Here is a 17,978-nt window from a genome sequence, read left to right as displayed (position 1 = left end):
GTTATCACGTGCAGTGGTTTTTCAATAAAATATAGGCAAGGCAAGGCAAATTTATTTGTACAGCGCATTTCGTACACAAGGCAACTCGATGTGCTTTACATGATCAAAAAGTGCAACAGAAAACATTCAACAGCTTAAAATCAATTACAACATTAAAATCAGCAACAAAAACATTTAAAATCATCACTAAAAACTTTTAAAATCATCAGTAAAAACATTTGAAATCAACAACAAACACAATAAATCAACATCATGGCCAAAAATCTCCCTCTCAGTCATACACAGTTGAGAAAAAGAGTGCCTTTAATTTGGATCTAAAATTTGAAATTAAAACCTTGTAAAGTGGTGTGTAGGCGAGAGCAGTGGTTCTCAACCTTTTCAGCCCGTGACCCCCAAAATAAAGGTTCCAGAGACCGGGGACCCTGCTGTAGCTGAAGGTGGTTGAACAAAAACATTAACATTGAAGAACAGTTGTGGAGACGGGGCCATCTATAAGGGGGAATAAAGGGGAGAGATTTTTGGGGCTCACCCATAAAGTCTGCAAAATGATGGTCCATTGTTTAATGAATCTGTGATAACCACATTTATTTATTGATTTGAATAATATGAATCCTGTTATCCAGGAAGTTTAGTAATATTTGAGAATATAGAAAATGTAAATCCTTGTTTTAATCAGAAGTAAAATGGATTAAAAGTGACCAGAAATGGTGGGGAAATGGGATTTTTAAAACCACAGAAATTATTTCAAAACTGCAATTTAGTGTGGCCAAACAGACAGACAGACAGAGAGACAGAGAGAGAGAGAGAGAGAGAGAGAGAGGTAAAAAGGGTCAGGGTTCAAAGTGACAATATTGGCTTAAAAGTGGCAGAAAATTGTAGGAACAATTAGTTTAAACTGGCAAATAATGGACATGGCAAATGGTGAGTGTGGTTAAATTGGCAAAAATAAGCATGAAATATGGTGAAAAGATGTTAAAAGTGGAAATAATGGAGACTTTTTAATGAGTTACTAGGACATCCTGAAAGCAGGGAATTACAATAATCTAATTTAGATTAAACAAATGCATGGATTAGTTTTTCAGCATCACTCTGGGCCAAGATATTCCTGATTTTAGAGATTTTACGGAGATGGTAGAAGGCTGTTCTTGAGATTTGTTTAATATGAGAATTAAAGGATAAGTCAGTATCAAAGATAATGCCTAAGTTTTTTTTACGGTGGTGCTGGGTGACAGAGTAATGCCATCCAGAGACACTACTTGCTCTGATTTCTCTCTGAAGTGCTTTGGACCAAATAAAATCACTTCGGTTTCATCCTGGTTAAGAAGGAGAAAGTTACGGCTCATCCAGAATGTGATGTCTTTAAGACAGGTCTGGAGTTTTAATAACTGATGAGTTTCATCTGATTTCATTGAGAGATAAAGCTGTGTATCATCTGCATAGCAATGGAAATTTATATCATGTTCTCTGATAATGTTACCTAATGGAAGCATATATAATGTAAAGAGTATTGGTCCTAAAACTGAACCTTTCGGAACTTTATGATTAACTCTGGCGTGCACTGAGGTGAGATAATTAACATGAACAAATTGAGTTCTGTCTGATAGGTAGGATTTACACCAACCCAGCACTGTTTCTTTAATCCCAAAAACACTTTCCAGTCTCTGCAGCAGTAAATGATGATCCACTGTATCGAAGGCTGCACTGAGATCTAAGAGCACCAGAACTGAGACCAACCCTGTCTGAGGCTAAGAGGAGATCATTGGTTACTTTTACTAAGGCAGTCTCTGTGCTGTGATGGGCTCTAAAGCCAGATCGGAAGCTCTTGTATAAATTGTTCCTATGTAGGTGATCGCATATTTGACCTGCAATTACTTTTTCAAGAATTTTAGAAACAAAAGGGAGATTGGATATTGGCCTATAATTGGATAAGTCACTTGGATCAAGGGTTGGTTTTTTAAGGAGAGGTTTGATTACAGCGGTTTTAAAGGCCTGTGGTACATAACCTGTTACTAGAGATGTGTTAATCCAGTTCACCATATTAGTGCTAATTAGTGGAAGAACATCTTTAAATAGTGGAGTTGAGATTGGATCTAAAAGACATGTTGTTGATTTAGAAGCACTAACTATTGAGGTCAGTTCAGATAAACCAATTGGAGTAAAACTATGTAAATAAAAGCTAAATGTTGGGGTAAGTTCAGGAGCTGCTTTGTTTAAGAAATTATTCAGCACCCCTGCAGGGGGGACATTAGCTTTGTTTCTAATTGTTAGAATTCTATCAGTAAAAAAGTTGATAAAGTCATCACTGCTCAGGTTAACAGGAATAGAGGGTTCAACAGACTTGTGGCTTTTGGTGTGCCTAGCTACAGTGTTGAATAGAAACTGAGGATTATTTTTGTTTTCCTCGATTAAAGTTGAATAATAGGAAGTTCTGGCTTTGCGAAAAGCTTTTTAATAAGTTAAACTCTTTCTCCAGGCAATATGAACTTCTACCATGTTTGAAGAGAGCCACTTCCTTTCCAACTTTTGCATTGACTGTTTTAAAAGACGCAATTCAGAATTATACCAGGGAACGACCTTTTTATGACAAACGTTCTTCTTTTTAATCCTACAATGTGATTTTCTGGATTTGTGTTCTCATTTTGTCTTTGATAGTTAAGGTATACCTGTGATGAAAATTACAGGCTTCTCTTGTCTATTTAAGTGGGAGAACTTTCACAATTGGTGGCTGACTAAATACTTTTTTGCCCACTGTATTTCCTGAGGACGTGGAAGACGTCCACCAGATTGGAATTATGATAACAGGTCTTTTGCTGATTGGAACTGGCATTTTCCTGATTCATTGCAAGATTACGTTGGCAGCATTTTTGGAAAGCCGCTAGTCATCGACCCAAGGGGCCGAACGCTCAGTCGGAATCGACCTTGGTGAACTTTTAAGGAGGAGTGGAGAGTTCGTGTCAAGGGAAATGGCCGCGATTTTGGATATGAACGACCAGGAACCATAGGGCTCGTACTCAATGTTGTGACGAGCCCGTCGGAAAACAACTTGTCTTCAATCATTCGGCTCCTTGAGATGAACAGCCTGTTGTCAAGGTCTGTTTTTTCTCCACACTCTTCCATGGACGGTATGTTGATTTGACGCTCTGACCTTTATCTCACTTTCCCATGAACACCTGGGAACATCTTGGCTAACAAACTCTCAAGCTCATCTCTTTGGCAACGCCGTCCCATGTCATCGGCATTGAGACGAACTGTATTATATAGTCAGTTGTTTTGAATTGACTTTAAAGTTTTCTGGGTATATACCTAAAACACAGTTTTATTTCAAGAAGCACATTCAACTTCACAATTTCAGAAATTGTGTGAACCATTGCTTTCCAAAATCCTTGCACCTTTGGACACTCCCAAACACAGTGAAGCAGAGTCCCCATCTCATGGAGGAACTTGATGCAGGTATCTGGAATGCCAGGGGACCAGCGGTTCAATCTTACAAGTGTGATATACGTTCTCATTAACCACTTATGTTGTAATAGCTTTGTTCTAGTATTAATGGTTTGTTTCTGGGTTCTTACACATGCCATTTCCCTTTCAGAGTTTATTATGCTCACTTGTATATCTTTTTACGCTTTTAATCTGTCAGTGGTGGATTCTTTATCATGACGTATCAAAACTTCAAAAAGCAGATAAGCTTGTCTCTGTCTCTTTAAGTTTGAAATGATGAGATTTTCAATATGCGACAGTGGTGGTTCAAGTCGGGCATCCAGCGATAACACAGCTGTATCTTTGGCTATATATTTTTCATGGATTATAATAAGTGCTCTCCTGATGTTGTGAAACCCTTGCTGGTTTTTCACAAATCCGTTCTGATCAATATGAATTAAATGTGGAATGTATGTATCTAGTCTTTTTGCAAGCGCTTTACAGAGTATTTTAGTGTCAGAATTAATTAAACTTATTGGTCAATATAAGGCACAATTTGTAGCGGGTTTACCAGGTTTTAAAATCATAGTTATCGTTGCCGGCCTCAGTGATTGAGGAAGGACACCATTTTCAGAAGATTCATCATACATTTTCAAAAGTGGAAAAAGTAGTTTTTCTTTAAATGTTTTATAAAATTTAATTGGCAGACCATCAGGTCCTGGTGTTTTACCACTATTAATATTTTGGATTGCCTGTGATAATTCCTCAGTTGTTAAACTATCATCTAACTCCTTTTTTGCTTATCTGTGATTTGGGGGAATTGAAGCTGGTTAAGAAAGGTGTCCCTTTTTCCTATGTTTTGCGAACATTCAGATGTGTACAAGTGTTGATAAAATCCTCTTAAATCACTATTAATTTCCAAGGGATCCACTGTTACTTCTTCCGAGGAAGTCTGTATACCGTTAATGGCTCTTTCGGACGCCATTTTCTTGATTCTCCATGCCAAATGTTTTGCAGCTTTTTCTCTCTGATCGTAGACTGTTAGAGCCATAATAAACTCTTTGCTGCTTTATCAGCATATAGTAGTGTTGTGTTCAAGACCACACTATCCGAGACCAAGACTTGCCCGAGACCAGAATGCACCGAGACCAAGACAAGACCAAGACTTTCGGAAGCCGAGACTGAGTCAAGACCAAGACCAAGTCAAGCCGAGACCAAGACCATAAACATTTTTTTTTTCAATTTAAAAAAATATATAAATAAATAAAATTATGACAAGGTTCGACAGTTAAATAACATTCTCTCTTTAATTTTTGTTTATTTTAAATACATTTGACGGACAAAAAAGGTGCCTGCAAAAAATTTACTAAAATATTAAGACTACTACTGCTACTGATATATTCACAATTATTCTATATATTTGAAAACAAGATTTTTATGTCTGCTGAATGTACAGCAAGTGTTTAAAAGCATTTCTGCCAATAAATACTGATTCTTGATTCTGATTCTTTGAGTTGTGCAGGTCAACAAGTCACAGATTTCACAAGATATTTTTTTAGTTTGAAAAAGCCTTTACACAGGCCATTTTTATTAATTCACTTCGTTGATATAGTTTAATTTGGTTGCTGTACTGTAATTAGGATATTCAATTAACAAAGATTTCCAGCTGTAAATGTAAAAATGAAACTTTCTGAAATAAAACTACAAACAAGTTGTCATCAGTCTAAAAAACAAAGAGCTACAGGTAGATGTGAAACTAAATAAACCAAACTCAAACCCTGGAACAGTCATGTGACAAATCAATCAATAGTTCTTGTTGAGAATTATTATTCTGGATACAGTAGAAACAGAAACTATAAAAAATAATTATATTGTGAACCTGTTTATATTAAGGGAAGATATTAATTACATAAATGTAATTGGAGTCTAAAGCCACAAAAAAACACCACTTTAAAAAGATAATAGACTAATATAAGACCTTTTTACAGTTATTTGACTCATTCTGCGCATGTGCAACTTGTGGTGATGTCGCGCTGGTGACGACTTAAACCAAGATGGCGGCGGCCTGGACGACAGCCGACACTATGTAATAAAAGCCTTAAAAGACATGGATATAATGAAAAGAGTGGATGGACAGAGGCATAAACATGCAGACTTTCACACGGACACACACGGACTTATTAAACACACACACACCTCGGTAAACGGAAAAGGCGTCACCGGCCGGCAGACACTAAGACCCAGAGGCGGAGTAAATGCATCTTCATACTGCTGCACAGGCTGTAATATCACCAGTTTATCATTTTACCTGTTGTTAGAGCTACTGTCTTTACCAGGGAGATAATATTTATTCATGGTGATTGTTTTCTGGAGTTTTACTGAGATTTTTACCGGTGATTAGTTCATATCTCCCTTGCGCTCCGCGGTCCAATCTGACACTGTAGCCAGACGTACACACACGAGTGTGTCACACACGTCACTCAGTCACATTAGGGAACGTTGCGGTCATTATACGGGGTGGATTAAATAATGAATAAAGGATTGTTTTATCCCGTTCTTCTCCGTGTTATCACATTATAAGAAAGGTTAAAAATAGCAGGAATTAGTGCTGGTCTTGAACGGTCTTGAGAGAAAATCCCGAGTCCGGGCAGCCCGAGTCCAAGACAAGACCGAGTCAAAATGCTTCAGAGTCCGAGACGAGACTGAGACCTTTAAAATTTGGTCACGAGACCAAGACCGGTCTTGACTACCACAACACTAGCATATAGATTTAGTTCTCAAAAGCAGCAAATCTCTCTGTTTTAACGGATCATCTCTCTGATTTAAGTCTATTTCTAAAGCTTTGATTTGTTCTTCTAAGGTCTCCATCTCTGCTTTTTGCTGTTTGGTTTTAGAGCTTGAAATGCTAATTATTTCTCCTCTAATGTAGGCCTTAAATGCCTCCCATCTTGTACAGGCATTGGTTTGCTCAGTATTTATTTCAAAGTAGTTATTTTTTCTTCAATAAATTTAATGAATTCCGTGTTATGCAGCCATCTTACTTGGAATCGCCAATTGGGCTGGTTATAAACACATTTATTTAGGCAAACATTTCGTAACATGGTCAATAATACTATACTTCCATACTGGCAATCTTTAACTTTTGATACAATTTCTCTTGAAATAGGAAAGTAATCAATACATGAACAAGATCTGTTTATACCTGAGTTGCCTGAATATTTCATTTTATTTGGATTTTGCGCCCCTCAATATTTCAACCAGGTTCAGATCTGCCATATATTGCTTTAACATTTTCCTACTTTGTACCTTATAGGTATCAGAGCATGTTGAACGATCCAAAGATGGGTCCAGTGTGCAATTAAAATTCCCACCAATAATATAGGCACCCCACATAGTGGATAGGGTAAGGAAAAGGTCCTCAAAAAATTGGGTTTATCTTTGTTTGGGCCATATACACTAACAAAGTTGAAGATAAATGATGAAATATTGCCTTGAACGATAACATCTTCCTAGAGGGTCATGGATAGTTTCAACAGACATAATGGTACTGTTTTATGAATGAGGATAAGTACTCCTCTTGCATCGTTGCTACATGCTGCATGTATAACTCTACCAACCCATCTATTCTGTATATGTTTTACTTCAGGGGTTGTTAAGTGAGTTTCCTGAAGGAAAATTATCTTTGATTTGAGTTCTTTAATTCTGGTCATGACTTGCTTCAGTGTTATAAATTGTTTAAGTCCCCTGACATTCCAGCTAACATTTTTTTTTATTTGCAGTCCCTTTGTTTCATATTATTAACAGAATAAATAGATGCCGAGCGTGCAATACATAAAAATAAAATAAACGACAAACTGTAAACAATAACCCTCCATTACTCCCTTATTCAGATACAAATGTGGGGTTTGTGCTGGTCCACCTTAAGGGGAAATGGCTAAACTATGCAAGTTTACCTTAAAAGCTAACAAGAAGAAGAAGAAAAAACTCCCAGGTAGAGTCAGTCAACCTGCACCACGTTAACGTATAATATACGATTAACCCTATTATGTAAACTCAAAATAACCACTGGTCATGTCTTGTTATAACTACCCATTTATGCACACAGTAAACTCTTCATATAACTGGAAAGAAAGAAAAATATAGTGGTAACACTTATAATTTTCACAGCAACTGAGGTATATAATACAGATATGAATGTTCTGTGGCCGCACACAATAGGACTGTTTAGGATTTATTTTGGCAGTTTTCTGGTCTTGCTCCTGTTTTCATGCAGTCTGTGGATGTTTGAGCTTGTGAGAAGCTGCTCACATTTTAAGGTTTTTTTTTTGGTGGTGTTACAGTCCAATTAGTATCCAAATAAACTGGTGACTGACTATCGACTGTGAGGAACAATAGATGTTAGAACTTCTACCATTTGACACTTGTGCAAAAACAAATGGTAAATGGACTTGATTTTATATAGCGCTTTATCACCACACTGAAGCAGTCTCAAAGCGCTTTACATATCAGCTCATTCACCCAATCACTCTCACATTCACACACCAGTGGGACAGGACTGCCATGCAAGGCGCTAGTCGACCACTGGGAGCAATTTATCGTTCAGTGTCTTGCCCAAGGACACTTCGACACATAGTCAGGTACTGGGATCGAACCCCCAACCTCTCGATCAGAAGACGACCCACTACCACGGTCGCCCCAAAAAACAATTACACAGTTATATATTTTTGCACGTTATAATTCCATGAGCCACTAACAGCAGCCGTTAACACACACGGAAGTTGATCACGAGAAACGAGGAGCACCAGTAGATTCATTACACCACCTCTGATTCCTTTAGTCACATATCACATGCACGCTTTTCATAACATCCATTATTTGTTTTGATTCATTTATGTATTGATAATGTTTCACTTCACTAGTTCCTCAGTAATGTGGCTTATACGTTGCTCCTTTTTTTTTTTTGTCCGGGAGTAAAAGTCTGCCCCCGTCTGTGGGTCCCCTCTGTGTGGTGAGCTTAACATGAAGCTCTCGTCCTAGTTTCCCCGTAAATATCCAAATATCACCCAAACAGAACAAAATTTTATTTTAAAACAGAAAAACATTGCTTATCTGGTTTTTGATTTTTTTTCTGTTTATGTTTAGGTTCTAAGTCAGTAAAACAAAATAACCACACCTTTTATTTGTCATTTGGATTTGGTTTTAAATGGAATAACCAAAGAATGAACAGTACATGGATTAAGGTGGACCTTTTTTTTGCTGTCAAATACATTCTTAGTTTTAATGTAAAAATAATGAAGTTTTTTGCTCCCTAAAGTCTCATACTTGGTAATCTTGACCGATTGAGAGATTGTGGTCCACACATTTAGGAATTTTTAGATAATTTATAGATTTAGCTTTGGGAGGAAGTGAAATGAGGAGTGAAACCTTTCTTTTTCTAACCAATGACAGAAAAGCTTCACTTGACACTGTGGATTTGTTGATATTCTTCTTCAGGTTCAGGTTTACATGTCCTGAACCTGGTAAAGTTTGAGAGTCACTACTAACAATCTGCTAACAAGCATGCTGTGAATGAGGATGTGACCAACCACCTTCTTAATAACTGAATGCAGTGTTATCAAGTTACTAACAGTGAGGGGAACACTTTCTGTGAGGACGGAGAGCAAACCAACCACGTTACTTTGTTTTTGGTTCATTTGTGACTCAAAGTTGTGCATTTTGTTTCCTTTTTAGTGAAGAGGGAAACGTGCCAGCAGAGGGAGCCTCCATCATAGACAATGAACAGAAACATGAACACTGTCTCGGCCCAATGACCACTCATTAGGTGTTTTATGGTAAGTGACCATTTGTTTAGCAAAACGTATATCCTGTATCATCTGTGTGCAGCAGAACTGTAGTTAAAAGTTATTTATTCACTTAAAAAGTATTAAAATTTGTACATTTTCTTTGCTCTAATGTCAGTGAAATCTTCAGTTTTACTCAAATATTTGTTCAAAAGAGACTCAAGTGCAACATTTAATCAATGCAGCTGACTATAGTTGACTCAAAAGAAAGGTTCATTTATTATTCTGGTAAATGTAATCACACAATGAACATCAAATAACTGAAGGCTTTGGTCCAAACAGAAACTAGTTCATCTTTTGTATTTGTTTACATAGAATGTTGTTTGATCTCAAGCAATAGTTACTCACATACACAACTGTGGTTTACTAGTATGCAAGAAGACTTTACTAGTGAAGTAAAAAGTGTCACTAGTTAGCATCATATGCTAATGAGGGGGTGGGGAAAGTAAATTCAGGCTGCCATTGGCTTTAGAAAGTATTCCAATCTATCAGGGAGCTGGATTTGGTTCTAATCCCTGCTATTTCATTTACATGAGGTTTGCTGGTACTAATAGTGAATCTGTTGGTTTTACTAATACTACTATTAAACTAAAAACAGTCTACTAGTGAGCTATTTTGAGTGTACTAGTAGTACTAGTAAAGCTTTGAATTTTAACTAGTAACAGATTTTTTAAGTCTACTTGTAGATGATTTTGCTTTACTGGTAAAGTCGACTAGTACACTAGTACACTAAAAACCTTTGCTAGTAAAATATAGATTGTTTACTAGTACTACTAGTACACTCAAAATATCCCACTAGTAGTACCGATAGAAGGTTTTTAGTCTACAACTAGTACTAGTAAATGAAGTAGTATACTGTATTCTTATTAGCATATGATGTCCTAAACCAAAGTTGAGTGCATGGACTGTATATGTAAGTAACGAAGAGTTACGAATGTATGCGGTGCTTTAAGCACTGAATATTCCCCTTCGCGCATGCGCAGTGCGAGTATGTATACCAACAATGTCACCCGTGACCCCTGGATGACCCAGAGGAAGTTTATATCTTCCGGTATCACTCCAGGGTACTTTCCTACAGAATCTTCTCGCGAGCACACGAGGGTTCTGAGTGACAAAGAGCTCTGGCGGTCATTCGGGATTTCATCCCTGCTGACCGCCAGAGGCGGTGCTTTAAGCACTGAATGACTTATACCAGAAAAGTCACGAAGAATCCTGCTTACCACCCTTCAGTGTGTAGGGTCAGAGGACTCTGGCCGAAGGACCACAGCCAATGGATGGGGTGTGGCTCCATTCACCCTGTAGAATCTGGAGAAAGTGCCTGGCAACGCCCATGAGGCCGCAGCACAGATGTCCTCCAGGGGCACTCCCCTATGGGCAGCCCATGACGTAGCAACACTCCTGGCAGAGTGGCACCGCACACCAGATGGGATGAGACGGTTACTTTCCCGATATGCATGGGCAATCACATCGACAATCCAGTTGGACAGGCGCTGCTTGGAGACAGCACCACCCCTGTTAGGGCCACCATAACAAAGAAAGAGCTGATCAGACCCCCGAAAACCTACAGTAGCTGCAATGTAGGCTTCCAGGGCGCGCACTGGGCACAACAGGTCGGACTGAGCCTCTGGCTCCACGGAAGAAGGGTTGAACTGTGCCAGCCGAATGGGCTGGTTGAGGTGAGCGCGGGACAGCACTTTAGGGAGAAAAGCTGTGTTCGGCCACAGAGTGACTCCCGAGCCGTCCGAATTTCACCTCAGACATGTGTCGCTGATTGACAGGGCGTGCAGCTCACCGACACGCTTTGCGGAGGAAATGGCCAGAAGGAACGCAGTCTTAAGGGTAACCCACTTCAATCAATCAATCAATCAATCTTTATTTGTATAGCGCCAAATCATAACCAATGGTATCTCAAGGCACTTTACAGTAGAGCAGTCTTAAGGATGGACTCTTCATTTTATGGATACACACATATGCATATATACGTATATACACATACATATGTATCCCACACCCAACATGAATTCATCATGGCGGCAAGGAAAACCTTCTGTTAAGCAGCAGGAACCTTGTGTGGATCCCATTCCTATGATGAACAGCCATCCACGTTATGCTGTGTTGGGTGTGTGCAGAGAAAAGGGTGGAGACAGAGCCGCTGAGTCTCTGTAACTCCACACTGAGGATCCCACGGACCTGCAAGACAAAAGCCAGAAGGAGTACAGGAGCAAACACACAAGGGAAGAAGCAGACATAGAGGGAGTGTTTGAAAGAGGAATGGGACCCTCTCCGGTCCCTCTCTAACCTAAATGACCTCTCTCTTAACGCCCTCTCCAACCTCTCTCCAACCGAGCATGCCAGACCCCCCCCCCCCCCCCCCCGGCAGTCTATGCCTATTGCATCTTAATTATGAGCTGTGAGCTGGTTCCTAACTAAAAGCTTTATCAAAGAGGAATGTTTTGAGCCTAACCTTAAAGGTAGAGAGGGTGTCTGCCCCCCGAACCGTGGTTGGTAGATGGTTCCAGAGAAGTGGGGCCTGATAACTGAAAGCTCTTCCTCCTATACTACTTTTAGAGATGAATGGAACAACGAGTAGTCCAGCATTTTGAGAGCGTAGTGTTCTGGGGGGATTGTATGGCACTACAAGCTCCTTGAGATAGACTGGTGCCTGTCCATTTAGGGCTTTATAAGTGAGAAGAAGAATCTTGAATTCTATTCTATATTTTATGGGAAGCCAATGCAGAGAGGCTAATACAGGAGTAATGTGATCTCTTCTCCTAGTTTTAGTCAGTACACGTGCTGCAGCATTTTGAACCAGCTGAAGTGTCTTAAGCGACTTGCTCGGGCAGCCTGCTAAAGAGAATTACAATAATCCAGTCTAGAGGTAACAAAAGCATGGACTAGTTTTTCGGCGTCGCCCTGAGACAGGATAGATCTGATTTTAGCAATGTTACGGAGATGAAAGAAGGCAGTTCTTGAATTTTGTTTTATGTGAGAGTTGAAGGATAAGTCCTGATCAAATAGAACCCCAAGGTTTCTAACAGTTGTGCTTTGTGCCAGAGTAATGCCATCTAGGGCAGTTAGGCTAGCATAGGTTTCTCTAAGGTGTCGCGGGCCCAGTACAATGACCTCAGTCTTGTCTGAGTTGAGAAGAAGAAAATTTTGGTCCATCCAGGCCCTAATGTCCTTTAGACAGGCCTCAAGTTTAGATAGCTGATTTGTCTCACCTGGCTTCATTGATACATACAGTTGGGTATCATCAGCATAGCAGTGGAAGTTAACAGAGTATTTTCTCATAACATTACCAAGGGGGATCATATAGATACAGAAGAGGATTGGACCTAGCACAGAGCCCTGAGGAACCCCGTAGCTTACTTTAGTGTACACAGAAGACTTATTATTCACGTGTACAAACTGGTACCTATCAGATAGGTAGGACTTAAACCAGTTTAGGGCAGTCCCTGTGATTCCAAGTAATTTCTCTAATCTCTCTAGTAGAATATAGTGATCTATAGTGTCAAAAGCTGCACTAAGATCTAATAAAACCAGCACTGAGAGTCGTCCTTCATCTGAAGCCCAGAGTAGATCATTAGTTACTTTAACTAAAGCAGTCTCTGTGCTGTGTTGAGCTCTAAAGCCTGACTGGAAGTCCTCGAACAGGCTGTTGTTTTGAAGAAATTCACAGAGCTGAGCTGCCACAACTTTCTCAAGAATCTTTGAAATAAAAGGAAGATTAGATATAGGCCTGTAGTTTGCTAAAGTGCTGGAATCAAGAGTAGGTTTTTTGAGAAGGGGTTTGATTACAGCTACTTTAAAGGACTGTGGCACGTAGCCTATTGATAGGGATATATTTATTGTCTCCAACAAAGATGGGCAGACTAGGGGAATAACTTCTTTAAACAGCTTAGTTGGGATCGGATCTGAAAGGCAGGTCGATGGTTTGGAGGATGAAATAATAGAGTTAAGTTCCTGAAGTCCTATATGTGTGAAACAGTTTAGGTTAGGCCTATTTACATTTAATGGTACAGCAGGCCCAGGTGAAGGCAGGGAGTGGCTAATTTTATCTCTAATCTTGTGAATTTTATCGTTAAAAAATGTCATAAAGTCCTCACAGCTGAGGGCTAGAGGAATCATGGGCTCAATAGAGCTCTGACTTTGTGTTAGCCTGGCTACAGTGCTGAAAAGGTACCTCGGATTATTTTTATTTTCTTCAATTAGTGAGGAGTAGTATGTAGATCGACTATGTCGTAAGGCTGTCATGTATTTACTATGGCTTTCTTGCCAAAGTATTCGTGACTCCTCTGTTTTATTGGAGCACCACATTCTCTCTAATTTACGGGTTGTTTGTTTGAGTGTGTGAGTTTCAGAGCTAAACCACGGAGCTTTCCTCTGACGTTTAATAGTTTTTTCCCTCAATGGGGCAATTGAGTCCAAGGTGGATTTTAGTAGACTAGCAGAGCTATCGACAAGCAGATCCAGTTGAGAGGGACTATAATTAATGTCATAGTTATTTATTGGATGGTGCACTGAGTTTAAGGCAGCAGGAATGGCCTCTTTAAATTTAGCCACAGCACTGTTGGATAGATTTCTACTTGTAACTATTTTATTGCACAGTGCGAGATCCTCTAGGATAATGTTAAAAGATATTAAAAAGTGATCTGATAGCAGAGGATTTTCAGGGTAGACTTTTAGTTCATTAATATCAAGGCCATATGTTAGAACAAGATCAAGAGTATGATTTAAACGATGAGTAGCTTCATTAATAGTTTGAAAAAAAGCCAACTGAGTCTATTAGGGACATAAAGGCTGAGCTCAGGCTATCACTATCTTTGTCCACATGGATATTAAAATCTCCTACTATCAGTATTTTATCAGAACTGAGGACTAAGTTTGATATAAACTCAGAGAATTCTGATAGAAATTCAGAATAAGGGCCTGGAGGACGGTAAATTATCGCAAATAAGACTGGCTGGCAGGTTTTTGATTCGATATGAGATAAATTTAGAACCAGGCTTTCAAAGGAAGTGTAATTGGCCTTTGGTTTAGGATAGATTAGGAGAGAGGAATGATAAATAGCTGCTACACCACCTCCACGGCCTATGTCTCGTGGCATATGAGTATTTAAATGACTGGGAGGAGTGGCTTCATTTAAACTAACATATTCATCTTGATACAGCCATGTTTCAGTTAAACAGAATAAATCAAAGTTATTTTCTGAGATAAGGTCATTTACTAGTAGAGATTTGGATCTCAGTGATCTAATATTTAATAGAGCACATCTAATGGTTTTATGTTTTGGTGTTTCTAGATTTGAGATTTTAATTTTTTTCAGATTTTTATAATTGATAGCTCTTTTATTTGATTTTATGTTAAAATCATTGTGAAATATGGGTCGGGGGACTGACACCGTCTCCATAAAATAATATTCATCACCATCACAACAGTTGTCATGGCGATGAACACAGCTATCCTGATAGCAATGGGAGGGAAACTGTCCTAAGGCAAGCGCAGAGGGGCGTGGAGGACTCCCCCTCTGTAACATGGTCTCATTCATGAGATGTCATAAATGTGCCATGTTTTCTGATAGTAGAGATGCTCCCTCCAAAGTAGGATGGATTCCATCTCTTCCTATCAGGTTCGGTTTTCCCCAGAAGGATCTCCAATTATCAATGAAGCCCACCTCGTTTTCTGGACACCACCTCGATAGCCAGCGGTTAAATGATGACATGCGGCTATACATGTCATCACTGGTCAGATTTGGTAAAGGACCAGAGAAAATTACGGAGTCCGACATTGTTTTAGCATAAGCACAAACTGATTCAATGTTCACTTTGGTTGCTTCCGACTGGCGACGTCGGGAGTCATTAGTGCCGACATGGAGGACTATCCTATCAAACTTACGATTACTCTTTGCCAGCAACTTTAGATTTGATTCTATGTCGCCCGCTCTGGCCCCTGGGATGCACCTCACAAAGCGCTGCTTGTGCCAAAGGCTCAAACGGTGGAAGGCGCAATGCCTCCAGCACCAGGGGAAGATCCAATGCTGGAGTCCTTGTGGCTCTCGGAGGATGCAACCTCCAAGCTCCTCTCAAAAAAAAGGACACCAGCTTGTGGCTACCAATCGTGCCATTGTCGACCATTACATGTCTGCAAGATATTGCTGCGACATAGACTCTCAGCGTTGAATGAGAAAGCCCTTTGTCCAGAAGGGACTGGAGAAAGTCCAGAATAGCTGGCACAGGGCAGTGCACAGGGTCCACCTCCCGCCTTGTACACCAGTCGGAAAACAGTTTCCATCTGTTCTCATACTGGAGGCGAGTAGACGGCGCTCTTGCATTCATTATAGTATATCTAACTGGGTCGGCACAGACGCTCAGGAGCGTCTCGGGCCCCCCAGTGGCCAAACGCACAGTTGAAGGAGTTGCGGATTGGGGTGTCAAATCTGCCCGGCCAGTTGGGACAGGAGATCCCTCCTGTCGGGAAGGCGCCACGGTGCGCCGTGACAGAGGCTGTGCAGCAGCGGGAACCAGCTCCTTCCTGGCCAGAAGGGAGCTACAAGCAGGATCCTGTGGCCCCCCTGAAGGACCCTGTGGAGTACCAGCTGAATCAGAGAAAACGAAGGGAAGGCATACAGGAGGCCATCCGGCCAAGGATGAGCCAATGCGTCCCGGCCGAGAGGACTGGTTGTCTCGGCTAAGGAGAACCACAGAGGGCAGTGGGTCGACTGCTCCGAAGCAAAGAGGTCCACCTCTGCCCTGCCGAATATGCTCCATATAATGTTCGTTTCCTCCGGCTGGAGGTGCCACTCCCCTGACGGAGGTTTCCGACGGGAGAGGAAGTCCGCCAAGTGGTTCTGCTCTCCCGGTATATGCATTACTCGTATACTGATCAAGCGGGGGGCTGCCCATGTGAGGAGCTCCCTTGCCACTTCCAGCAGCCGTGCAGACTTGGTACCGCCCTGATGGTTTATGTGATACACTGTAGATGTGTTGTCTGACCGCAAAAGGATATGCTTGTCACTCAGATGCGGCAAGAAGTGCTTGAGAGCTAGGTGAACCGCACGCAGCTCCAACACATTGATGTGTGCACCTTGGTCTTCCACAGGCCAATGCCCCTGGGCCGTCCTGCTCTGCCACACCGCACCCCATCCCGAAGGGCATACGTCTGTGGTAACGGCCTCCCTGCGAGATGGAACGGAGCCTATAGGAACGCCTCTGAGCAAGTAAGCCCTGTCCCTCCACGGAGCCAGGGCGCAAAGACACTGTTGTGAGACCTTGAGCCTCCTGCTCCTGTGCCGCTTGGCATCCAAGTGAATACTGTTCAGCCACCTCTGCAGCGGGCGCAACGACAGCAAGCCCAGAGGAACTACCCCCGAGACTGACGTTAGCTTGCCCAAAAGACGGAGGAAAGAAACATAGGTCAGCCAGCGGCCCTCCCTGAATAAGGCGAGCTGGCGAAAAATACCGTCCACACGGTGGGGGGAGGGTTTTGCCGTCATAGTTACACTGTTCATTAAAACCCCAATCAAAGTTGTGACCCGGGATGGCACCAGGCAACTTTTTTCCACATTCACCTTGAGTCCAAGTCGAGCCACATGGGACAGGAGACGCTCTGTGTCTTGTGACGCCTGGACCCGGGATGGAGCACAGATCAGCCAGTCGTCCAGGTATGGGAGAACCTTCAAGCCCCGAGACTGTAGAGGTGCTAGGGCCGCAGACACACACCTTGTGAAGACCCTTGGGGAGAGAGATGCGAAGCGCAGAAACTGCCTGTGTTGCTGAGCAATTGGGACGTGAAAGTACAAGTCCTTGAGGTCTATTGATGTGAACCAGTCCCCATGAGCCACCGTTCTGAGGACATCTGCTGTGGTCAGCATGTGAAAAGGTATGACCTTCAGAAATTTGTTCAACCCTCTGAGGTCTAGGATTGGGCGGAATCCGCCAGTTTTTTTTTGTCACTAAAAAGTACGTTGAATAGAACCCCCGGTGACCTGACCCAGGGTCTACAGGAGGGCAGACAGCTCCTGGTCTAATGCGGGAGCCTTCGCTGATGGATGTCATTCTGACCCGGCCAGATGTGGGGGGCCTACGGCGGAATTGAAGATTGTACCCGTAGGTTAGGGTGGCGACCACCCACGGGTCTGAAGCATGAGTAGCTCACTGTTGGAGCTGCTGATGCGAAAAAAAGTCTGACCGCCGGCCCCAAAGCCTCAATCTCTGCCCCCCCGGCCCCTCGGGGCCCTAGTGGGAGGGCGGAAAGGCTCTGGAGCTTGAAATTGTCTAGGTGGCAGGCGAGCGGAACTCCGAAAACCCCGGACTGGTCTCCATGCGGGACGCTGGGCATCACGACGACCAGTGAAGTGAGTTGTCGACGGCATGTGGCTGCGAAAAACCGCCGGGAGGCCCCTCAGCCTGCCAGCCGGGGGTCTATCAGGAGGAGGCATCCGGCTAAGCCCGGCAAGCTGCTGCCTGGTCTGTCCCGCCTGGATGGTCCGTTCCAGAGCTTCCTGGGCTGCTGGACCAAATATCTCCCCTGGTTCGACCGGGAGGCTGCGCAGCATTCTCCTGGCTGCCTCCGTTAAGTTTGACTGAGACAGCCAAACCTGACGACGAGCTTGGACTAAGATGGACATTATTCGCCCAAGCTCTCTGGACATGAGCCCAAAAGCCTCCAATGAGGCATCACAGAAGGTGACCACATCGGCATGTACACCGCCCTCCTGCAGTG

The 17,978-nt window shown here is 42.0% G+C and overlaps 1 protein-coding gene across 4 annotated transcripts in view; it reads left to right on the top strand.

Moving 5' to 3' along the window:
* ppp6r2b (protein phosphatase 6, regulatory subunit 2b) overlaps positions 1 to 17,978 on the top strand; it is a 57,118-nt gene that overhangs the window by 28,016 nt on the left and 11,124 nt on the right. For all 4 annotated transcript variants that reach the window (XR_003674255.1, XM_028449271.1, XM_028449273.1 and 1 more), the window contains exon 24: positions 9,148 to 9,248. Coding sequence is in view for 3 of the 4 variants with exons in the window: in XM_028449271.1 (XP_028305072.1) it covers positions 9,148 to 9,238 (91 nt within the window). In the remaining variant the exon portion in view is untranslated. The remainder of the gene's footprint in view (positions 1 to 9,147; positions 9,249 to 17,978) is intronic.

Source organism: Gouania willdenowi, chromosome 6 (genome assembly GCF_900634775.1).
Source record: "Gouania willdenowi chromosome 6, fGouWil2.1, whole genome shotgun sequence".
In the NCBI taxonomy this organism is placed as follows: Eukaryota; Metazoa; Chordata; class Actinopteri; order Blenniiformes; family Gobiesocidae; genus Gouania; species Gouania willdenowi.
The sequence above is the reverse complement of the archived record's forward strand: the minus strand, read 5'-3'. Positions and strand labels throughout refer to the sequence as shown.